We start from the raw sequence: 20,636 nt of genomic DNA, 5'->3' as shown, positions 1-20,636 counted from the left end.
TACTGATGTTTACTTTTTAATCTTTTTAATTGTCATACACTGACAGAAAATTTAGAATAAAACATACATGAAAAAATCGAAAATACCGGTTTGTTACAGATTCATTCCGCTCACAGCGGAACAAGTAACCTAATACAACGCATTAGTACAACTTCACGAAGGTTCCGTTTAGTTTAGAAAGATCTAATTCAAAGTGAAAGTAACTACCCGTGTAAACCGACTTTCGCTCAACATATCAGCGAAAGAAAAACCGTATGGAAAAAACAACTGAAGGTATTTATCTAACCATCATTCTCGGTGCTCTGTCAGTTCTTATAGTTCTCTCGAACGCTGTTATTGTCACGCTGGTTTGCTTCAACAAAACCCTTCGCACATACACAAATTGGTTGATTCTGTCCCTTGCTGTGTCCGACCTACTGACTGGTAGCCTGCTTTTTCCTATGACGCTATTCAAACCATCTTATGTCGTCGAAGGATACTTCGCCGCAATGATTTTACTTTCGGGTGTTATCAACATTTCGGCAGTTACTTGCGATCGTTTTATTGCTATAGTGAAACCTTTAGAATATTCATATCTCGTTCCCAAATTCTTCAAGAGAGGAATTGCGATTATTTGGCTAGTTCCGGCCATATATGCCTCTGTTCCTTTGATTTGGGGCGCAGATCATTCAAAAACAGCTCATAGAGTCTACTTAGCGTGCTTAGAGCTGCTTGGTGTCGTCGTTCCGTACATCTTCATAACTGCAGCCTACATTCGAATTTTCAGACAAGTGCGCAGAAGCTTAGCGTTAAGGAAAAACTTGAAATCTGTCTCAAGACAAATCAACGAACGCAGACGCATTTCCGCAGATGCCAAGGTAGCCAAAATCTACTGCATTGTGTCTCTGGCCTTTTTGTTCTCTTGGCTGCCAATCCTTTACATGACAACAGCTTTTATTGTAAAACGGATTCAAGTTGTCCCAGACATCTTATCCTCGGTTTCGTTCTTCACCATAGCGGCGGGTTCACTGGCAAATCCTCTGCTGTATGCTTTTCTAAAACCTGATTTCAAGATGGCTCTTCGGAATTTATATCAGAAATGTTCGAGCAGATGCGTTGAACAACAGTCGATTTCTGTCAGGTCTTTTAAAGCAGAACAATCCAAGAACAAGACAATTCGTTGGCTTGCGCTTAAACAGAAGGCAAGTCTCAAATAAAGAATGACATGCTGCACGAGACTACCCAAAAAATACAATGCAAGCATTGGAAGAATCATTCTCTTCTGATCCATCAAGAAGGACGCCAATTCACCAAACGCTTTAAAGTACCTTTTACGTTTGAAATAAATTAAGAGAAAGAACACATATTACACTTCGACGTCGGTCGTTGAGTAAAGATGCTGAACATTTGTTACGAGCGAGGAACAAAGAAATCTCAAATTCATCATCTAGTTAATACGACGACGACGACGATGACGATGATGATGATGATGATGATTGAAATGATATTAAAACATAAAACTACCCCTTTCCATCTATGACACATCAAGACTAAAGAACGGAGGTTGCAAAATTTAATAATTCAACATTCAGTTTACTAACCAACCAAAGCAAACAAAGACACGAAATAACATTTGAAGTTAAACTAAAAGTTAAAACGTGCTGTTTCACTTACGAGATACAAAGCGCTTTGAATTTTATTTCGACGTTGTTCTTTTTGACGTTTTCCAAAGGCTATACGTCACCAGCTGCTTTTTCCTTCCTTATGATATCAGCACTTTTCTTCAAAGTTTTAGAATCGTTAAGGAGACAGCATGGCATAAACTGAATAAAAGCTTTCCATGATACAAGTGAGTTCAGTCATGAGTCCATTATCATAAATGGTTCGATAATTCTGTTTATCTGACTGACATGCACCTGGTTATCTCCGAACCCTGACGTGCTCTTACTCAAATGTTTTTTTAAATAATTCTTATCCTTATGTGTTCCACTCCTACCTATCTCTTTGAATTGAAACAAAAGATACAAAACTGACGTACAAAACCCAGGTGCGAATGCATTAAAAACGGATATCAACCTCATTTAATTGATTCTTCCTTCAGAGCACTTGCCAGACTTGACAGTTTTTGATTGACAACAATTCATGCTGACCCAAGGGACCCTTGCGCCTGGCAAGCTTCGTAAAGAAAAAAAAAACAAAAATTATCGTTACCTCTCGTCGTTAGAATCTGCTGCCAGCGAGTACATGTCGCATGCAATATCGCTTAAAAGGAGAAGAGTTACCGACTTAGTTCTCATTCCTGTGTTCCATACATGATTTTTCCATAGAGTGAAAGAGCGGTCCTTTCCTTTCGTCAAAGACAGCATTAGCAAATCTAAATTAAGGTGTATGCTAAGTACGCTAAAAAAATGTGTGAGGGTGTGTGGCGCGTACGCTAATCACACATGATGTGTTGCAGAGGTGCAGTTGATTATCTATGAATAAAATGCAGCTTAATCATGAGAACAGTCAAATTAAATAACCATATTTTTAAAGAAAACCTAATATATTTTTCCATCAAAATTTTTTTTTCTAATTTTTGCGCTCCAGTCAAGAAATATATTATGATTTTTTTTCCACGGAAGGATTCAAAACTGAGTGCTCTCCTTTACTTAAAAGGAAACATCTGTCCTAAAAAGGAAAATAATTATATTACGACGGTAATGCGACTTTCGTGTTTCTTTGAAATTTAATAGACATCACGGTCACAATTTGTGCCTTCTAAACTGTCAAAAGAAATGTCAATTATACCATCGCACAAAGAGTGTCTCTATCTAATTTCAATTTAACGCGAGGTTGTACTTTATTTGCTCCACAAGCTTAACCTGTTCGACGTCTATTTTGTTGTTGCCGTTTAGAAACGATAAATTCCCCGGCTCTTGCTGTATTTCCGCAAATGTCGGCGTGGTAATCAGTGGAAACGAAACTGCTGCCGATATATATCGATTGTGTAAAGCATGTGCTCTACGTTTCGGAAGTGAGAGATGTAGCGAAAAGTACCACCCACCCATTCCAAGAGAATAACTGTTGCATGTGTAGCACGCCAATTGAATGGGAAGGGAAATTGCCCGAGGCCAGGCAAAGAGCAAGAGATCATTTATTCAGAATAAGCATCGTGGATGCTTACAGTTTTCTTATTGTGAACTGTGAGGTAATGATAATAAACAACCAAATTATAGACTAATGAATGTTCTGTGCTGTACAAAAGCCATGTTTTCTGATTTTGGCAAATATCCAAAGTAATAAACGACAGATGAAAGAAACAATACGATTTTCCCATCAACATTTCGCCTACACACATTAAATTTTCCATTCCTACAAGAGATCTCGAAAGTTATTCACATTTCTTAGCTTCCTCAATCAATCATAATGTATAACGAGCTATAAAATAAAGGTTTATTTCCTCAAGTTACCGCTTAGAGCCAGATAGAAGTTTGTCACAGTCGCACGTCCAAGACAAAAATACGGCAGTGCCCAAATATTTTTTTGATGGTTTTCAGAGATGAAATGATGGTTTATAAAGGGTAATTTAGATTAGTGTTGTAGCTTGCTATTAAGGAGAGACATTTGACCTCAAAGTTATCAAATATTTGGATGAATCAAAAAGTCTGAGAACACAGCCATTTATTTGCCTCTGTTGATTGACAAGCCGTCGCTTGCGTCGTACATTCATTAAGGATGTCACTATATTTATGCAAATTCTCAGTTAAGGAGAGTTAAATTTCTCAGTTAAATACCATCTCAGTGAGAGCTTCACACATTTTACCTACTTTGAAGCGATCTCCTTGGTGAAAACCAAGAAAAACTGGGGGTGGTCTATATCCCCCCGGAAATAATCAAAACAGAAATCAGTTTGTCTGTTTGAGTTTGGAGTAGACCCTTTAAACTGGCAAAGTTTCATTGAAATCGGTGAAATGGCATGTAGCACGACTGCCTGGTGCTCTCATGGACACACTATTGATGGCTGACACATTTTTTCGTTTCTAAAACTCTAACGATGTCTCTCCCTCTTCTAAAAGGTGCCTTTCTTTTTTTTCTATTTTTCCAGTTTTCTTGTCTTGTCAAAGCCATGCTGAATATAAATCTTTTCTATCTGGTTAAAATGTGTCACTTGTCTTTTATCTGAAACCACGTACTTTTTCCATTAGGTTTAGTTCTTGGTCAAAGGAGAAGAGCGACAGAGCGGATAATCGTCTCTATAATGTCTACTTACTACTAGTAAGCGGAAAAAGCTTCAGGAACTCTAACTCTCACTGGCTGTCTCTTTTTTCACCTGACAAGGCTGTAGAGGTTTCATGGATATCGCTTCCTCTCGTTTACTCTTTCGACAGATGTTGCGAATAACAACTTTAAAATCCGATTTTAGGAAAGCATACACGAAGGGATTAACTAAGGAGGCAACTGCTACTATGTATAATGAAATTGTGCCCAAGACACTCGGTACAATATCGAGACGACCGAAGAAAATGTCTGCGGTTGTCATATAAATGATCGGCATCCACGAAAATAAGAATGCCGCTGAGATGATGCAGAAGACTTTAGCCACTTTAGCATCTTGAGAAATGCGTCTTGGTTCGTTGATCTGTTTTATCGCAGATACAAATTTTTTCCTCAACGCCAAACTGTGCCGCACTTGCTTAAAAATCCGAATATAAGCGACGCTTATGAAGATGTACGGAACGACGACGCCAAACACCTCCAGGCACGCAATGTACCACTTGTGGAATATTGATGCACGATCTGTTGCCCAGAACAGAGGAAGTAAGCTGATAATTGTTGGGATTAACCACACAGCAACTAAAGTTCTTTTGAATATCTTAGGTATGCGACAAGGATACTGCAGAGGCATCATTGCAGCAACGAAGCGATCGTAAGTGAGTGCGCAGATGTTACCAACACCCCAGAGTAATATCAAACTGCTCAAATACGCAACGACCACCATTCGGATTTGAAGAGTGTCAGAGGCATTAAAACGGCTCCTGTTAGGATGTCAGAAGCAGCAAGCGACAAGGCAAACCAGTTAGTGTATGTCCGTAATCTTTTGTTGAAGCAAACCAACGCATAGACAGACACGTTTGAGACCACAATGAGAACTGAAAGTGCACCAAGGCTAACTACCACGTACATCTCCTCAGCTAATTCCGGCATGTTGTTATGCGGATTTGTACAGCTGAACGTTAATTAGAATTTAATATGGTGATTCACCATACGTAGCCTTGTGCTCAAGGTAATATTAAAACATACTTCACACCTAATCGATATTTTCATGCCAAATTTTTTCAAAGGTTAGATGGTCAAATGGGATAGGACTTAATTCCATCAGTCGAAATTTAATTCGACACAACAGCGTAGTTATTCAGGGTTGCTTTGCAAGCAGTAACTTCTGCTTAGGTTTTCATACTTTCACTGTTGTCATAATGTTAAAACGCTGGCAGAACTTTGTTACTCTCGCATGCATCGAAAAAAAACCTTGTTGCAAAAAACTGAGGAAACCATTTCGGTGTGTTGATGTCAATTACCATTGTTGGTTCCAATAATTTAACGTTCAAACCTCCATAATGTTCTGTTTTCGGTGCGGATGAAAAAGCCAACCGTTCCCAACTTGCAAAATTTTGTACTGCCTCTTTATGTCGTGAATCGAAAGAAACACAATTTTCCTTGACTGGTTGAAAAGACAAGATTTTTGTTCGACTTTTATTTTAATTTTCATGTACAGGCAAAATCCACGGGTGAATGTATTGTGATTGACAGATTGCCTCAAACTACAGACAATACTGTAAGCTTCGGGGTACCGTTCATTTTTTTATTAGGTTACGTTTCTGACAAATCAGTTCGGTTTGCACTCTCATTCTAAATCAACCTTCCAAATTTAGTCAAATAAGAGCAAAAAAAAAACATCGAGCCACAGCCAACTATTCGCTAAAGTTCCTGGCGAGGGCTCTTAAATGGATTTAAAGACAAACATGAGTTGATAGCAGTCGGCTATGGTTTGAGTGACACCAATCTTCTGAATGCAAACCGGGAAGGCTTTGTTCCAACATCGTAGCGACAACGTCTACCCATAGAGTGATTTTTTTTCAAGCGTACAAACCAGGTTGTCCTCTCCAGGTTTTAAATACCCTTCTGGCTGATGCATGACTATTTAAGGTTCCTATTACAAATACTTCGCCGCATTTGACACCGACATTTAAGCCAAAGAAATGCTATCCTGGCGCTAGGAAAAGGATCGCTTTTTCCACTTTACAAAAACGATTATACATGGAACGCTCCGAAGTTACAGACACCATACAACCAATATTGCATAGACTTGTTCTTTCCGGCAGCAGATTCTAAAGACGAAAGTGATCAGTGGTTCTCCCTCGGATCGGCCCAAATTTTATTTAACAAAAAAAACTGTCAGGTCTAGTAATTAATTCAAAGAAAATGATCGATGCAGTGATGTTGAATGTGTAACCCCTGCTTTGTGTTTGTCTATCTTTGTGTGATTATCGGAGGCGAAAGAAAGAGTGGAGGCCAAGTATATATTTAAAGCTATATATTTAATGAGCAGAGGAGCTCACCAGAGCAGGGCCTGAGGTCAACTGAACTGTTGCATAATCACATTAGGATATTTATAAGTCGAGCGCGGTTGGTAGGTAAGAGGGTTAAGGGCTAATCCCACATCCCCCTTTCTAGACATTTCGATACTGTAAGAATGTCTCTGTGCAAAGTCTTCTAATAATGGAAAGCGAGTCTATTAAGTAATTTGATCATGAAACTAATAGCAAATGTTCATTCAGTCCTAATCAAAACCTAATCTCTTGGGCGGGTTGACCTTTCTTCCGGAACGAGTAGCGGTTCCAGGAACGGGAACTGGAATGGAAGACTTTTGGGCAGACATAAAAGCTTCGTTCTTCTCTGCCGGAATAGGTGGCTGATCCTTGGAAATTTCGGGAGGATCAGGTGGAGGGCTTTCCGTTGTGTACTTTGCTTCTTTAGGATTTGGATTGAGTTGACGTCTGTTTCTTCTAACAGTTGCGTTGCTGTCAGTGTCGAGGTAGTAGGAACGTGGCTGTGGTGTTTTGGATACTACTACCGCGTTCTCTTTGCGATCAGGGATGTAAACACGATCGCCTGGCGACAGATTACTGAGCTCTTTAACTGCATGTCGTCGGTTGTACTCTTTCATTTGCTCGGTCTTAATCTTGGCTTCCTTTTCACGCAATGTCGTTAACTCTGGCCATTGCGGTGTTAGTTTAGACGGAGTAGTTGGAAGGGTGGTGCGTAGTCGCCGTCCCATGCATAGTTCGGCTGGGCTGAATCCGTTTTCCAGTGGAGTAGCTCTGTAAGCGAGTAGTGCTTCATACGGATCGTCAGATTTTGTAAGGAGGTTTTTAGTTGTTTGCACCATGCGTTCAGCTTCTCCGTTGCTTTGTGGGTATTTTGGACTGCTTGTAATGTGTGTGAATCCCCATTTTTCTGCAAATTTGGCGAATTCCGCTGAGGAATACTGCGGTCCGTTATCGGAGATCACGGTTTCTGGAATTCCATGGCGCGCGAAAATCGCTTTTAGGTGATTGATTACTTCTTGAGAGGTGGCTTTTCGAAGTACGCCAATCTCGCAATACCGCGAGAAGTAATCTACCACGAGGACAAATTCCTGTCCTTTCCATTCGAATAGATCGGTTCCTACTTTTTGGAATGGACGCTCAGATTTGTCCTCGTGGTAGATTACTTCTCGCGGTATTGCGAGATTGGCGTACTTCAAAAAGCCACCTCTCAAGAAGTAATCAATCACCTAAAAGCGATTTTCGCGCGCCATGGAATTCCAGAAACCGTGATCTCCGATAACGGACCGCAGTATTCCTCAGCGGAATTCGCCAAATTTGCAGAAAAATGGGGATTCACACACATTACAAGCAGTCCAAAATACCCACAAAGCAACGGAGAAGCTGAACGCATGGTGCAAACAACTAAAAACCTCCTTACAAAATCTGACGATCCGTATGAAGCACTACTCGCTTACAGAGCTACTCCACTGGAAAACGGATTCAGCCCAGCCGAACTATGCATGGGACGGCGACTACGCACCACCCTTCCAACTACTCCGTCTAAACTAACACCGCAATGGCCAGAGTTAACGACATTGCGTGAAAAGGAAGCCAAGATTAAGACCGAGCAAATGAAAGAGTACAACCGACGACATGCAGTTAAAGAGCTCAGTAATCTGTGTAGGAATCATGGGCTCTGCACGATTAGTTTTCGTCTTGATACAAGTAGGGCATTCCCTGACAAGATCTTCTATCTGCTTGCTGAGATTCGGCCACCAGACACCACTTTTCGCTCTTTCACGGCATTTCTGGATGCCTTGATGACCTGTGTGTATCTTGTCTAATACATCGAGTCTTAACACTGAGGGAATTATGACTCTGTCGTCTTTCATTAGGATTCCCTGCTGAACTGTGATTTCTGCCCTGTACTGCCAGTACGGTTGGAGTGAACAATTCAAGTGATGTTTCTCTGGCCAGCCTTCATTGCAGAACAGCTTAAGCTTTGAACAGACTTCGTCTTCGTCCTGATGAAGGCGTATTTCTTGCAAGCGGCGCTCTGTAGTTGGCAGGCATTCTACTATGTGTGAGACATAGAGGTTTAAATCTTCGTTAAGTTTCTTCTCGTCTTTCGTGAGACTTCGGTGAAGTGGTGCTCTTGATAAGGTATCAGCTGTGGTGAGGTCTTTTCCGGGTACATGGACTATTTGGTACGAGTAGCGCATAAGTCGCATCCGGAACCTTTGAATACGTGGTGGCATGTCCTGGAGACATTTTGATCCTAGTAACGGCACCAACGGTTTGTGATCCGTTTCGATAAGGAACTCTTTACCGAGGACAAAGTCGGCAAACTTTTCACAAGCCCAAGTAGTTGCGAGTGCTTCTTTCTCTATCTGAGTGTATCTTTGTTCAGTAGACGTCATAGAGCGCGAAGCGTAGGCGATTGGCTTCTTTGAGTCATCTTCTTGGACTTGTAAGAGGACTGCTCCTAATCCATACGACGACGCGTCTGCAGATATAATAGTTTCTTTATTGGAGCAGTAATGAGCGAGAACTGGCGCTTGAGTCATTTCTTTCTTCAAGCGAGTGAAAGAATCTTCTTGAGCTTGACTCCAGTGCCATTCGTTCTTGCTTGAAAGAAGATCGCGAAGAGGCATAGTCTTCTCAGACAGATTTTCGATGAACTTTTGTTGGTGGTTGATCATTCCCAGGAATCTCCGTAGTTCTGCAACATTTTGCGGTTTCTCCATCTTTTCAATAGCTGCAGTCTTGTCTGGATCGGGGCCTATTCCTTGAGCGCTGAGACTATGGCCCGCGAACTTCAATTGTTTCCTTGAAAATTCGCACTTCTCTGGGTTCAAGGTGATTCTTGCTCTGATCAATCTTGTTAAAACTGCGTCAAGTCGTTCATCATGTTGTTTTTGCGTCTTTCCATGCACGAGGATGTCATCCATAATGCATATGACTCCTTCTAAACCTTCCAGCTCGTTTAGCATTCTCTTTTGGAATCGTTCTGGTGCTGATTTCAAACCGAAGGGGAGTCGCTGAAAACAATATCTGCCAAAGGGAGTCAGAAATGTGGTCAGGAGTTGAGAGTTTTCTGCTAGCTTCTCTTGCCAAAAACCGGAATTTGCGTCAATTTTTGTGAACACTGTGGACTCTCCAATTTCACCTAGCAAGGCTTCAATCTTTGGAAGTGGATACGTTTCACGGCAAACGTTTTCATTGAGCTTTGTCAGATCCACACATATTCGGATTTTCCCGTTTGGTTTAGGTACTGTCACCATTCCAGCGCACCAATTTGTAGGCTTGTCAACCTTTCTGATTACTCCCAACTTCTCCATTCGGGCAAGCTCTTCTTTTACTTTGCTTTTCATTGGTAATGGAACACGTCGTGGGGTCATGATGGCAAACGGTTGAGCGTCTGACTTCAACTTGATTTCATATTCTCCCTCAAGTTCTCCCAGTCCATGGAACAGTTGAGGATATTTCGCTTTAATACTTTCTTCGTAGCTTTGACTTTGGATTTCATTGATTCGAGCCAATAGATTTAGCTTTTGAATCGCTGGCTGCCCCAGAAGAGGCTCTTTTAGGCCTTTAACAACGTAAATATCTTCGGTCACGCACTTTTCTCCCAGGGATAAAGTGTCACGAATTGTCCCTATTACACAGAGACCCTTGTGATCCGCTCCAAAGAGTCTTTTGGAGGTGTAATGTAGTTTTCCTAAGTTGCATTGGCGAAAGACTTCTTCAGGAATAACTGTGACATCTGCGCCGGTATCAATCTTGAAATTTACTTCGGAGTTTCCTATCGATAGATTTGTACGCCATTTCTCCGATGTTTCGATTGTGTTGACGACTTCGTTGACGGTCATTACAGAGATATCATCTTCTTCCGAATCATCATTAACTCTATGGACTTGTTTTGAGGATTTGCAGACCTTGGAATAATGACCCTTTTTGTTGCATGCATTGCAGGTAGCATCTTTGGCTGGGCAACGCTGAGGAGGGTGACCTGGCTGAGCTCCACATCTGTAACACGATGTTTTCTTTGCTTTCGAAGAAACTCCATAATGCTTGGGTTTTGGACTTCGACGTTTGTTTTCTGGAACTTTCCTGTCATGTATTGCCGATATGTCAGCGGCACTTGAGGGGTTTTGAAGAATTTGATCATGATGTTTCGTGATTTCGGCGGATTTAACTTCTTTAATTACCTGATCCAGAGTTAAGTTGTCATTTGCCATCAATCGACGCCTGAGATGAGAATCACGCAAACCAGCAATTATTTGAGTGTGCACCATTTGGTCACGAAGGTCCCCAAAAGAGCAGAGGTCGGCTCTTCTCTGAAGATCTTCAATGAAGGTGAGGACAGATTCTTTGTCTTGCTGAAAGCGTCTTACGAACTGTGTTCTCTCGAAGACTAAAGCAACTTTTCCTTTAAAATGATCTTTGAATTTTTGTTTGACATTCGCGTACTGGATATCTTCACCTGACAGTTTGAAACTATCATAGATGTCGGCGGCATTATTTCCCATTACGTAAATAAGCGTATTGATGCGCACTTTATCTGACAGCTCATCACGTTCCGTAGCTGCTTCAAATAACTCGTAGCGCTTTATCCAGTGGTCCCAATCGTCTGTTTTGGGATCAAACTTAGCCGGAGGAGGAATATTGAAATTTGCTGCGGCCATTTTTACGCTTCCACTTTGTGGGTTATCCGTCTGTAGTGAAGCCGTTGAAGAACTCGGTTCCACTGGGTCTGTGGGTGGTGACGTGACTGGCGTGCTTGATTCCTCGAATATTTCTTCGTTTGGATCTTGAGCGTTTGAATTCATTCACGCGATGTGAAATGAGGTCGGAAACAACTTTCTTTTCCGCTACTTCTTGTTCCTGCTGTAGGATCCCACTTCTGACACCATGTGTGATTATCGGAGGCGAAAGAAAGAGTGGAGGCCAAGTATATATTTAAAGCTATATATTTAATGAGCAGAGGAGCTCACCAGAGCAGGGCCTGAGGTCAACTGAACTGTTGCATAATCACATTAGGATATTTATAAGTCGAGCGCGGTTGGTAGGTAAGAGGGTTAAGGGCTAATCCCACAATCTTTAGATTCAGTTTTTAAGGGAAGGAACACGATGAGGATTAATCTTAACTTAGGGTGTTTAAGAATACTTGGAACTATCCACCTTTCAGTCAAGAATTGTACGGGAATTATCCCGGCGCTGGTGTGCAAACACATGAGGGGACTGTACCTTTCACTTGATTTTGTTTCTTTTCACTCGTACAGTCGTTTCGCTTCAACAATCTCTTTTTATTCTGTCTGCCATCTCTTACAATGCCAATTTTATACTTAGATTACAATCAGTTGATAACAATGTCTAGACATGGTGTCAATCACGTCTGTTTATTCTCTGACAAGAATTCTTGCTGCTAAAACCGTGGAGAACAATTTCCGTGCTGGCTAATGCGTTCTGGATACAGGTGTTAAGCGCAGCTTTTGATTAAGGTGACAAGATTAAAAGGAATATTAGCCGTTTCCTAAGCAATTGACAGCGTAAGTGAAATAATTTGTGTCACAGAAGCAACGTCACACGACAAAAACCAATCAGAAGTTGACAAGTCGTGTCATTTCTGTCAGATTATCTACCTTTGACCAATTGGATTACGGAAAACTTTTCGTGTATTTCAACTTAACCTAAATGTGGCTGTGTATGCCAGATGTTGGTACTATTGTTAAGCCAGGGAAGTTAGAGGAACCAGCAGAAGAAAAGAGGCCTTCTGTAATATATACAAGGATATCAAGTTCAAAGAAACACAACAGAATCAAGGATGGATCTCTACATAAAAGTTTCCCTTGGTGTGTTATCCGTTCTCATCGTTGCAGCGAACCTCTTCGTTATTAGTTTGGTTTGCTTGAACAGAGTCCCACGAACATACACAAACTGGCTGGCTGTTTCACTTGCTGTGTCCGACATACTTACAGGAGGCATTTTGTTTCCCATGCTGATCATGCGGCCAACACACGCCGTTGCAGACTATCTGTCAAGTATGATCTTGCTCTGGGGTGTTACTAACATATGCACACTCACTTACGATCGATATGTTGCCATTATTAAGCCTCTGCACTACGCTTACCGCATACCTGAGATATTCAAAAAGACCATTATCACTGTATGGTTATTTCCAACCATATACAGCTTATTGCCGTTATTTTGGAGGGATGATCGTTAAAAAATAATACACCTGGTGTACCTTGTTTGCTTAGAATTAACTGGGGTGATCATTCCATACTTTTTCATTACAATCGCCTACTTACGGATTTTTAAGGAAGTAAAGCAAAGCTTAGCATTGAGAAAAATTTTGGATTACGCGAGAAAGCAAGTTAACGAACGCAGAAACATCTCCTCAGATGCTCAAGTGGCGAAACTGTTTTTTATCATCTCGGTGGTCTTCTTACTCTCGTGCATGCCGATCATTTATTTGACAACCGCCGTTGATGTTTTTGGTCGGTTCGACATCGTTCCAAATGTTCTGCCGACTATTTCAATGTATACAATAGCTATTGCTTCATTGGTAAATCCCTTTGTGTATGCCTTCCTCAAACCGGATTTCAGGGTCGTAACACGAAATATGTTTGGAAAGGGCAATCGAGTGCTAGCGATGTCAGAGACACCTAAACGGTGTTATCAGGCGAAAACAGAAGGAGACACGAAAAGTCACGAAGAGTCCCCTCAACAATCTTCACCAAAAATCGAGGGCAGGTCGGTTGAGTTGAGTGAGGCACGTAGACACTTTGAGCCAAAAAAAAGATGAATTTACACGCCAGTGATTATCTTTATACCTTTATTCGACTGTAAAAAAAATATTAAAAAGCGCGATGCATAAAAGCATGGAGACTACTTTCAATGTTTCTAATAACATTAGCCATGACGCACTGTATAGGCAAACTTTGCATAGAATGACAGAATGATTACGTACTTCAAAAAGTGCGGTAACTCATCACGTATAAAAAAGAAAAAAACCATTAGATTACGGCAAGAGTTTGGAGATAACCATGTGCATGTCAGCCAAAAAGCCTAATTGTCAATTCATTGCTAGTAGTGGATTCATGGCTAAACTCAACTGTATCAGGAAAGGTTTTTATTCAGTTTGTGTCATGATTTCATTCCTTTTGAATCTTAAAGGAAATTGCCGACATCGTAAAGAATGACGAAGCAGCTGGTGACGTATGGCCTTTGGGAAATGTTGTGCAAATAAGAGTCTGAATAAAAATTCAAAGCGCTTTGTATCTCATAAATTTAAATTTAAGCACAATCGAAAACAGTTCGAAGTAAACTAGCAATTTGAACAATATACTGACCCACATTGATAACCATTTGACTATAAAAAAATTGCGATAAAACGCGATCTTAGCCATAAGATTGGCCCTGCTTTGCAGCCAGTTTTCGTGAGCAAGAAATTGGGGCAAGACCTCAGACCCAAAGAAATCAAGCCGTCAATTGTTAATAAGCAGTGTGTTGTTTACAATTTTTCATGCGATCTGTGCGATGCAGATTATGTCGGGTATACAGCCCGACACCTTCATCAACGCATTGCTGAGCACAAAAATTCGGCAATCGGCATTTCTTAGAAGCTCATGGTAACAACAACCTTTTAAGAGAAAGCCAATTCACGGTTTTAAGAAAGTGCCAGAGCAAATTTGATTGCTTAATATTTGAAATGCTCTTCATCAAGAAACTTAAGCCCAATTTAAATATTCAGACGGACTCCATATGTGCGAAACTCTTTGTTTGATATTTTCTCACGTTACAATTTTTAATCAGCTATTGTTGTTTTTTTTAGTATTTATAGACCAAAAATCACTAACTTATTTTGACTTGATAATGACGTTCAGCTAACGTCGAAACGTCGTCGCTTTTTAGCAATTTTTTTTAATCTTGAAATGATTTTAAGAAATGTTTTATCGCAATTTTTTATAGTGAAATGCTTTTCAAAATCACTTCTTGTTCGTACACATTGATAACTGCGTTGATAATCCGTCGACTATAATATTTCGAAAAAACATTAAAGTCACACTACGTTTGTAATATGGTTGATTTCCTTTATGTGACAGATGTTTTCACTTTTGTTAAAGAAAAAACAGCAATTCTGAGAAAAGGAATGTCGTGGAGAAATATCAAGTTTTTCACGGAAAATGTTCGTCAGGTTTGTGTTATTCGACCAAATCATTCTTGTGATGAAGCTGATTTTTAATTCATAAATATTCTATTGCACTTTGGCAATACATCATTTGTGATTAGCATATTTACTTAATACTTCACCGCATTAGACATCGTCATTTGAATTTGATAATGCATTCTTTGCTGTAGGGAAAATACCACCTATTTACTTTCTAAAAAACATTATGAAACACAGAGAGGAATCCTGGATCAGATAGATATACATGGAACAGAGAGATGATTACAGGGGCAATTATTTTTTGCTTCTGGTGTCTAAGAATCAAACATTTTTAACGAAAATATTCCTGGTAAAGCCATGGAAAACAATTCCCTGTCTTGTTTTTTTTTCTCACCAAAGCGGTCTGTTTACAGGTGTTTAGCGCAGCTTTTGACTGATGAGACAAGAAAGATAACGATGTTAACCGTTTCCTAGGCAATTTGACGCAGAAATTTGAGTCATTTATGTCATAGAAATAACGTCATATTACAAAAATTATGCAAATGTTCGCATGCAGTGCCATTTCTTTCAGATTCTCCTTCCTTGACCGCCTGGGCTGCGGAATTCTACTTAACCTAAAGTTAACCCTGTGAGCCATTTACTAGCTCCGATGTAATTCAGGGAAGTTGAGGAAACCAGCAAAAGTAAAAGGAGCCTTCTCTTGGATATCTAAGGATATAAAGGTAAAAGAAACTCAACAGAATCAAAGATGGATCTCTACGTGACAGTTTCCCTTACAGTGTTATCCGTTCTCATTGTTGCCGCGAACCTCTTCGTTGTTAGTTTAGTTTGCTTGAAAAGAGTCCCACGAACATACACAAACTGGCTGACTGTTTCACTTGCTGTGTCCGACATACTTACAGGAGGCATTTTATTTCCCATGCTAGTCATAGGGCTAGCACACATCGTGGTAGATTATTTGTTAACTATGATCTTGCTCTGGGGTGTTGCTAACATATGCGCACTCACTTACGATCGATACGTTGCCATTACTAAGCCTCTACACTACACTTACCGCATACCTGAGATATTCAAAAAAATCATAATCGCTGTATGGTTATTTCCAACCATATACGGCTTACTGCCATTATTTTGGAGAACGGATCGTTCAAAAACAATTCACTTGGTGTACCTTGTTTGCCTGGAATTCGTTGGCGTGATCACTCCGTACATCTTCATGACAATCGCCTATATTAGGATTTTTAAGGCAGTGAGGCAAGGCTTAGCATTGGGGAATAAATTGGATTGCACAATGAAACTGATCAACAGACGCAGACAAATCTCCTCAGATGCTCAAGTAGCGAAACTTTTCTTCATCATCTCTGTGGCCTTCCTAATCTCGTGGATGCCGATCATTTATATGACAACCGCCCTCCGTGTTTTTGGTCGGTTCGACATCGTTCCCACTGTCTTGCGGATAATTTCACTATATACAATAGCCATTGCCTCATTGGTAAATCCCTTCGTGTATGGCTTCCTCAAACCGGATTTCAGGGTTGCAACACGAAATATCTGTCGAAATAGCAATCGAACGGAAGCGATGTCCAAGACAACTAAACAGGTTTGCCAGGTGAAAAACAGATAGACACACAAACCGCCGTGAAGAGCCCCCTCAACAATCTTCAGTTAATAGCGAGTGCGAGTGGTATGAGTGTGGCACATGAATACCTCGACCAAGACGTGAACGATTCACAGTCTACTTAGTTTCTTGTAATCAAATTTCTTCAACGTTTTAAAAGTTAAGAAGCGCGATGGATAAAGGTAAGGAAGCAGCTCGCAAATTTTCAAATAACATTAGGTATAGTACATTCAAGGGAGACACGAACACCTTGCCAGGGACGATTATGTATATGCAAAACACCAGCTAGCACTAATCTCATAAAAACAAGTAACGGCTCATCACAGATGATAAACACTTGAGCACGGGAAGGTTTCGAGATGATCAGGTGCATGTCAGCCAAGACGGAAGAATTATCAGTCCATTGATAACAATGAACTCATAGCTGAACTCACCTATATCAAAAGGTTTCTATTCAGTTTGTGCTATCTTGTCAAATATTTTAATGCATAACGTTTTATATACCTCAGAAGAACGAAAACGTACCTGATGATGTATGACCTTTGAAAAACGATGCGCAAAAAATTAAGTCTAAATAAAATTCGAGGCGCTTTCTATCTTTCTATCTCATCAATAAAACAACACGTCAAAGATGATTATCGGTTGATGATGGAAAAAAATAGTTCGAAAAGGTTTTCATTCAGTTTGTGCCATGTTGTCAAAATCTTTCCAAGCATAACGTTTTTATATCTTAAAAGAACTTCCGATATTATAAGGAACGAATAAGCAGCTGGTGGCCTATGGTCTTTGGAAAACGTTGTGAAAAAATGACAAGTCTAAATAAAATTCGAAGCGCTTCCTATCTCATGAATAAAACAACACGTTGAAGATAATTATCGGTTGATGATGGAGAAAAATACTTCAATAAGGCAAAAAAAAGAGTCCCAAGGAGCATAACTAATGACAATCTCAGAGTAATAAAGAATAAAACATGGGCGCGCGTAGATATGCAATTTCTTTTTCGAGTGTTTAACTCGATAGCCCACGAGTGAGCGCAGCGAACGAGTGAGATGTCGAGTTGAACTCGAGAAGAGAAATTCCGTATCTACAAGCAGCCATGTATTATTTTGTTTATCATATAAACACAATAGCCTTCCCTAAGAAGAAAAGCCGACTTCATTATTGAATGAAAATAAATGAATCGACAATCCCCGAATAACAGTTGTAGAGTGCGTTGGCGCTAACTCTTAAGATGGAAAAATGCGTTGAATCATGATTGTAAAAACAACAATGGTCGTAATTTTCAATTTACAAAATTCTCATTTATTGACATTGTGCCTACCGACAGAAGAAGTCTTTCAGATAAACGGCCAAAATCGGCCTGTGGCAAATTTTCCAGTTGTCTATTTTCATTCTCAGCCGAGAGAAATGCTAACACCAAAGCCACTGAATACTTAACTTTCGGTTTTTCTTTTAGTATATTGATTTTCTTCGCCTTCTGGGAAAGTTTGAAATTCACTGTCTGTCAATGATACGGATTTTTTAGTGTTTCAGCCGCCATAATTCGAGAAAGCTCCGACAAACAACTTGTATTTAGAATCGTGAAGGCTTTGCCGTTCATTCATCAACCTGACCGAGTGGCGCCAAAGGCGAGTGACTTGTCAGCAGCTGATTAGCTATATCAACACACGTGAAAAAATACAATGTTTTTTCACTTGTGTTGTTACGGCTTTTCTCAGGGCCTGTATAACACCGCAGTTTATGTGATAATCGGATTTATTTCAGACAAAAATACGATGAAATTTGAAGACACAACATAATGAATTGCACGAGAATTCTTGAATTAATCAGTGACGAAAATCATTAATAATTATCGAAGTAATAGAAGGGTTGAAACTCATAAAACAAAATCATTTAACCCTGATACTCACTGAACACCGATATAATATTACTTATTATTATCGGTATAAAAGATTGTAGAATATGGCAAGATATGATAAAATGTGGATTAGCTTTCACTAGAGGGTTGTCCCTCTCCTCTAAAAAGCCAGCATGTTTACAAACTGACTCGCAATATTCTACTCAGCATTATTTCATTCAATCTTTTATGGAAATAAAAACTTCAATTCAGGCCCCAATCACACTGATAAATTGTAACAGATAAAATGTGGTTCGTTCATGTCTCGTCGGAAAAAGTTGAAAGCGCAACAATCACAACAATATATCGCGAGAGTGCATTTGAGCTTGCGCAAAAGAAGGGCCTAACTGAAATGTCTCAAAATAGAAAGAGTAGTCAAGTTCACGTTTTCAGAAAGCTCTGTTTTCGGTTTGCAGTACTGTGTAAGTTAGGTCTAAGCGTTGAAGAAATATTAAAGTTTTCAAACTGGGCCAGTATGACCAGCCGACAATTTATCTGGATTAGAGAGGACAGTTAATTCAACTGTCAAGGAGAGAGGGTCGCGTTTTCTTATCTGTCCGACGTAGGCTACTCTGGATGGAATATTGTATCAAAATAATAAATTCCCTACTACTGTTCAGACAAGCGTTAAAGCGGAGAAACCTCTTACCTGTTTGTTTTCAGCTGCACGTTTTTCCCTCAACAGTTCTACCCTAACATTCAAAGCATTGGTCGTAACATTGATGTTGGGAAGATATTTCCTCTCGACCAAAGGATCCAGCCACATCGTGTTGCCTAAGCTGCAAGACCAAAGTGAGAACAATAAGTCACTGGGCGAGCGATTCAATTTTTCATTGATACAGGCACACTTTTTTTTTTTTTTGCGCCCTGTGACTTTGCTGCCAGGCTCCATTCACGTAATAAAATCGACCAATCTGATCAGTTGGCGGCAATTGGTTGACACAAGCTGGTTGTATTCAGTTAAAGGTGACGGAAGTAAATGCGAACATCAAAATTTTTTCCTTTGGGGGTGGGGGGGGGAGAACTTCCATAAACTTCACGTTATTTTCGATTATTGTCTGCCTGTAATTTCAATGAATGCGTCTTTCCAGTCGAAAAAGAACCTCACCTCAAAACAACTTTTCCCTCCATTTCCTTGCCTTCAATGAGGCGTGTGATATATGCTGCCGTCTGTTTTAAATAAAAGCAAAGAGCAATCAATCTTTTAAACACAAATATCAAAAATCAGTTGAGTTGTTTATTTTTGACATTCAGAAACTCTTACTAGAGTGTGTTGGGTTGAATCAAAGGAACGCGATCACCGAGTAGTTTATCACAAGGTATCCCAAATAACTCTTTGTCAACAAATTGAGCGATTTCAAAGTCAAATAATTGATAATTTCCGAATTCTTAACCTTTACCTCGTCAGTCCGGTCAGTGTCTTTATCCAAAGGTTGTAATCTGCACACGAACACCTCAACTGCCTCAAAACCATAATACAGAATAGAGTTGAAGTAATGCTGATGCTCGTTGGTATTCATCGTGGTGAAATAAGTGAAAAAATCTTAATATTTGCTGGATTATGTGGTCTGATCCGATCTTGATCACGACTTTCTAAATGCGCACTGCCGACGAAATTTCGAATCGAAAGGAACAATGGAAAAGAAGTTCTTGAAGAATTGGCGACTACGATACAGTAAACACAACAAGAAATCAACGATAGCACATCGCTGAAGGACCGCATCCCCAGAACAGTGAATGTCGAAAAGCACCAATCACAGCTGCTGAAAGATAATAAATCGTGGCGCAATATAAAGGTTCAAAAAGCGACGCGTAACCGGTCAAACCTACATTTACTAAGCCATTAAATGCGTCAAACTAAACTGAGCAATGTTATCTATGAAGGTGAACAAACTCTTCAAAGGGACTTAACAAGTTGTATGACTGGAGCGAAAAAAAATGACGAAAAGCTTGTTTAATGTAGATCACTAGCCAGGTGCTCCATGGGAGGCCTGAGTTTATAACTCGGGGTTGTTTGAATTCAGTCAGCAAGTCGTCTTCGAGGTTCTAAAGCCCATGCGTGAGCCCGAGTATTTCGGGCTTAACAAACACAACACAATGATCAGACAGTTTTTTACAGACTGTGGGCCGGTTATTTACACGAGGCCTAACCTAAACCACGTTTTACGTAATCAGTGGGCCTCAGGGATTCTCTATAAGAGGTTAATTTAACCAAACAAATGTCCCGCTTCCACTATTAATTTTCGGTCCTCTTAACACTGCTCATAAAAATAAATTTTTAGATAGAAGTTTCAGCTAAATTAAGAATAGCTAAGGAGGCTGTCTTGTTAAACAACAGTTACACTTTGTCTAAATAACTCGCCTTATGGGTTTACTCCACGATAAGGCATTGTAAAT

The 20,636-nt window shown here is 40.1% G+C and overlaps 1 protein-coding gene and 3 pseudogenes across 1 annotated transcript; 3 read left to right on the top strand and 1 right to left on the bottom strand.

Annotated features, from left to right (window-relative positions):
• Window positions 1-135: 135 nt before the first annotated feature.
• LOC149048391 (adenosine receptor A2b-like) lies at window positions 136-3,645 on the top strand. Its single transcript, XM_089200518.1, has one exon. It carries the CDS (start codon window positions 255-257, stop codon window positions 1,194-1,196), a length of 942 nt encoding a protein of 313 aa, XP_089056644.1. The 5' UTR covers window positions 136-254; the 3' UTR covers window positions 1,197-3,645.
• Window positions 3,646-4,118: 473 nt separating this feature from the next.
• On the bottom strand, window positions 4,119-5,175 carry LOC149048390 (5-hydroxytryptamine receptor 4-like; annotated as a pseudogene).
• A 7,097-nt stretch (window positions 5,176-12,272) lies between these two features.
• On the top strand, window positions 12,273-13,427 carry LOC149048389 (5-hydroxytryptamine receptor 7-like; annotated as a pseudogene).
• Window positions 13,428-15,323: 1,896 nt separating this feature from the next.
• On the top strand, window positions 15,324-16,593 carry LOC149048388 (5-hydroxytryptamine receptor 7-like; annotated as a pseudogene).
• Window positions 16,594-20,636: the final 4,043 nt, after the last annotated feature.

This window comes from Pocillopora damicornis, chromosome 3 (genome assembly GCF_964200805.1).
Source record: "Pocillopora damicornis chromosome 3, jaPocDami1.2, whole genome shotgun sequence".
In the NCBI taxonomy this organism is placed as follows: domain Eukaryota; kingdom Metazoa; phylum Cnidaria; class Anthozoa; order Scleractinia; family Pocilloporidae; genus Pocillopora; species Pocillopora damicornis.
This window is presented reverse-complemented; position numbering and strand designations above follow the sequence as displayed.

Excerpts from the sequence above, each read along its gene's own strand:
- LOC149048391 (XM_089200518.1), top strand. The coding sequence starts at position 255 with ATGGAAAAAACAACTGAAGGTATTTATCTAACCATCATTCTCGGTGCT.